At 63.5% G+C, this 3,226-nt stretch overlaps 1 protein-coding gene across 1 annotated transcript in view; it reads left to right on the forward strand.

Moving 5' to 3' along the window:
* ENGASE (endo-beta-N-acetylglucosaminidase) overlaps positions 1-3,226 on the forward strand; it is an 18,169-nt gene that overhangs the window by 1,417 nt on the left and 13,526 nt on the right. The window contains 4 exon segments of the mRNA XM_015562695.1: positions 680-828; positions 1,483-1,652; positions 2,155-2,303; positions 2,552-2,717. Coding sequence (XP_015418181.1) covers positions 680-828; positions 1,483-1,652; positions 2,155-2,303; positions 2,552-2,717 — 634 coding nt within the window.

The following is a 3,226-nucleotide window of genomic DNA, read 5'->3' on the forward strand; positions in this document are numbered from 1 at the left end:
CCGTCTTGCCCCCTGGCTTTGGCCTGGCAGGCCTGACCAGGGAAAATGTCCCACAAGCTGTGCAGCCTTCGTGGGCAGGTCTGCACATGCCTCTCCCACCCCCAACCAGGGGCGTTTGCTGCCCCATCAGCGCACAGATCTCCACCGCCCAGAAAACAGCCCGGGCGGCCGTGCCGGGAAGGCTTGCGGCAGAGCTGGCCATCCAGGGGGGCGGGAGTGGCTGGCGAAACCGGGTGCCTCCCCTGCAGGGACGCTGTCCGGAAGGTGCTACTGCCTCCACCAGAGCAGGATGCCCGACACCTGGAGCTTTTGCACGAATCCTTCTGCCTCTATTTCCTGCTGTTGTGTTCCTCTGGGCATTGAGGAGCTGACGGCGAAGGCTGCACAGCCTGTGGGACATTTTCCCTCCGTGACAGCCCTATGCTACACCCCATAACCGTCCTCCCCCGAGGAGTTAGGGTTCCAGGGAACACACTTAGGGAAGCGTGGACTGCTGAGACAGCTTACCCTCAGGACGGTGGCGTGGTCGGTGTCTGTGGGTGCCCGGCGCACAGCAGGCCTTTGGTCGGCGTCGATGGACCGAACCCAGGAGGGGCTTCACTCGTGGTTGCTCTCACCTGGAGGCCGCCGAGTCCTTATCCCACGTCCCGGGCCCTGACCTGGCTCTGTTCCTCCCCAGGTTCATTCAGGGCTCAGGGGTCCGGAGCCCCTACACCTTCTACCACTGGCAGTACATCGACATCTTCGTGTACTTCAGCCACCACCTGGTCACCATCCCCCCGGTGGGCTGGACCAACGCCGCGCACAGGCACGGGGTCCGCGTGCTGGGTAAGAGCTGAGGCTGCGCCTGCCGGTGACCCGCGATGCCGGGCCTGGGGGCTGCCCCGAAAGGTGGGGACAGGTGGAGGCAGACTCGTGCTGGGGAGCAGAGGAATACCTTTAGTTTTGTGGCCGCTGGGTCGCTGTGGAGCTGCTGCTGAGACGGTGAGTGGCCTCCACAGACAACAGGCAGGCAAAGGGTGGGCCCTGGCCGGCGTGGCTCAGTGGATGGAGAGGCAGCCATGGCAAAGGGTCCCGGGTTTGGTTCTGGTCAGGGGCCTGCACCTTGGTTGCGGGCTTGATCCCCGGCCCTGGATGGACGGATGGATGTGTCTCTCTCACATCGATGTTTCTCTCTGTCTCTCCCTCTCCCTTCCACTCTCTCTCTTAAAAAAAAAAATTAAATGGAGAAGAGAAATATCCTCGGATGAGGAATCCAGAACAAACAACAACCCAACAATCAGGTGGCAGCTGACCCCTGGGTGCAGCAGTCTCTCAAGCTTCCCCATCGGGTCCTTCGTTGCGAGTCTCACACCCACGCCGGCCCCGCCGCCCCGTGTCTGATTCCGGGTCACCACAGCGATGCTGCTGGTGCGGGGACCTGCGCTGGGAGGCGGCGTCGGGAGGGGAGGGTCCCGGCCTGACCTCGCTCTCCGCCCGCAGGCACTTTCATCACCGAGTGGAAAGAGGGGGGGCAGCTGTGCGAAGCCTTCCTGGCCGGGGGCGACCTCTCTATAAATATAAGCATGTTAACTATATTTTAAATGTAATATTTAATGTTTTTCAGAATTACATCTTTTGACTATACAATAAGTTATTTCAACTCCTCATTAGCATTTCTGCCTCTAGATTATTTTCCGCTATAAATGCATTGTGATGAGCATCCTTTTGCATAGATCTTTGAGGGCATCCCTTAATGTGTTCTTGGGGACCCGGCTCCCCGGCTCCCCGTGACAGCAGCTGGGCCGCTTCTCGCTTCCCAGTGAGCGCCAGCTCCTGTCCAGGCGCCCGGTGTGGCTGAGCTTAGCTTCTCTGGCTCCTTCCAGTGGCCCCTCCCCCTCCTCCATCTCTGCTTGGCTTGGGCTGCGTGTGTGGCTTCCTCTCCCGACACCCTCCTTTCTCTTGGGGTTTATCGTTCCTGGCCGCTGTGTCCGTGTCCTTCCTGCTTCAGAGAGGAAAGCGGACGTCCGGCTGGGCCGCCCTCGGGGGCTGTGGGGTGGACGGCTTCTGGGACCCTGGCCGTTTGGTGGGAATCGGTGTCCAGTCTGTCCCGCGCCAGGCACTTTGACAAACACCTCGGGGCCTCACCAGGGTCTCGTCTTCGCCCCTCTGCAGCCGGCCGCCGTGGGGAACACGCCGCGCTTCCTGCGGTACCTGACCACTCAGCTCCACCAGCAGGTCCCGGGGGGCCTGGTGCTCTGGTACGACAGCGTGGTGAGCAGCGGGCAGCTCACGTGGCAGGACGAGCTGAACGAAAAAAACAGGTGGGCCATCAGGGCGGTGGCACACGCACACGGCTGCGGGGTGGCGAGGGGGATGCAGAGTCTCCGGTCGCCTGGCCATCAGCAGCGGCAGTCGCCTGGTCGCCAGGCGCTGTGCGGGGGTTGTAGGCCATTGTGATGGGCCGGGAGACTGCCCACAGCCCGTGGTTGAGTGGATGCGGGTGCTGGGGGGGTGGGGGGGGAGACGGTGGAGACCATGGGCCCTCACCTCGGCCCTCCCCTTGGCCCAGGGTTTTCTTCGACTCCTGTGACGGCATCTTCACCAACTATAACTGGGGGGAGGAGCACCTGGTGCGCATGCGGCGCCCGGCCGGGGAGCGCCTGGCTGACGTCTACGTGGGAGTGGACGTGTTCGCCCGGGGGAATGTCGTGGGCGGCCGATTTGACACCAACAAGGTGGGTGGTGGTCCTGGAGGCTGGGGTGGGGGCAGTGGCCTCCCCGAGGCCCCGCTGGCTGTGGGCCGTGCGTCCCCGCTCCCCTCCAGGGGGAGACAGGCGCAGTTACCCTTCCCAGATGGGAAACCGAGGCACCAGGAAACATCGGTGACCTGCCCCGGGGCCAAGCTGGGCCCCAGAGGCCTAGCTGCCGCCCACCTCTACGGTCAGATGGTACGTCCCCTGGAGGTGCCCGGGCCCTGTGCCAGGTCCCCTCTGCCTCCTGTTGGACGATTTGCTGGGCTGCCATCACAACCCCGGTGACTCGGGGACAGCAGGGTCACGTCACGGTGCCTCCCTTCGCGGGCAGCTCAGGGCTGAGGACAGGCGGCCCCTGCCGTTTGCTGGGCCAGCTCCCAGAGGCCTAGCTGCCGCCCACCTCTACGGTCAGATGGTACGTCCCCTGGAGGTGCCCGGGCCCTGTGCCAGGTCCCCTCTGCCTCCTGTTGGACGATTTGCTGGGCTGGCTT

This window comes from Myotis davidii, unplaced genomic scaffold (assembly GCF_000327345.1).
Source record: "Myotis davidii unplaced genomic scaffold, ASM32734v1 scaffold991, whole genome shotgun sequence".
In the NCBI taxonomy this organism is placed as follows: domain Eukaryota; kingdom Metazoa; phylum Chordata; class Mammalia; order Chiroptera; family Vespertilionidae; genus Myotis; species Myotis davidii.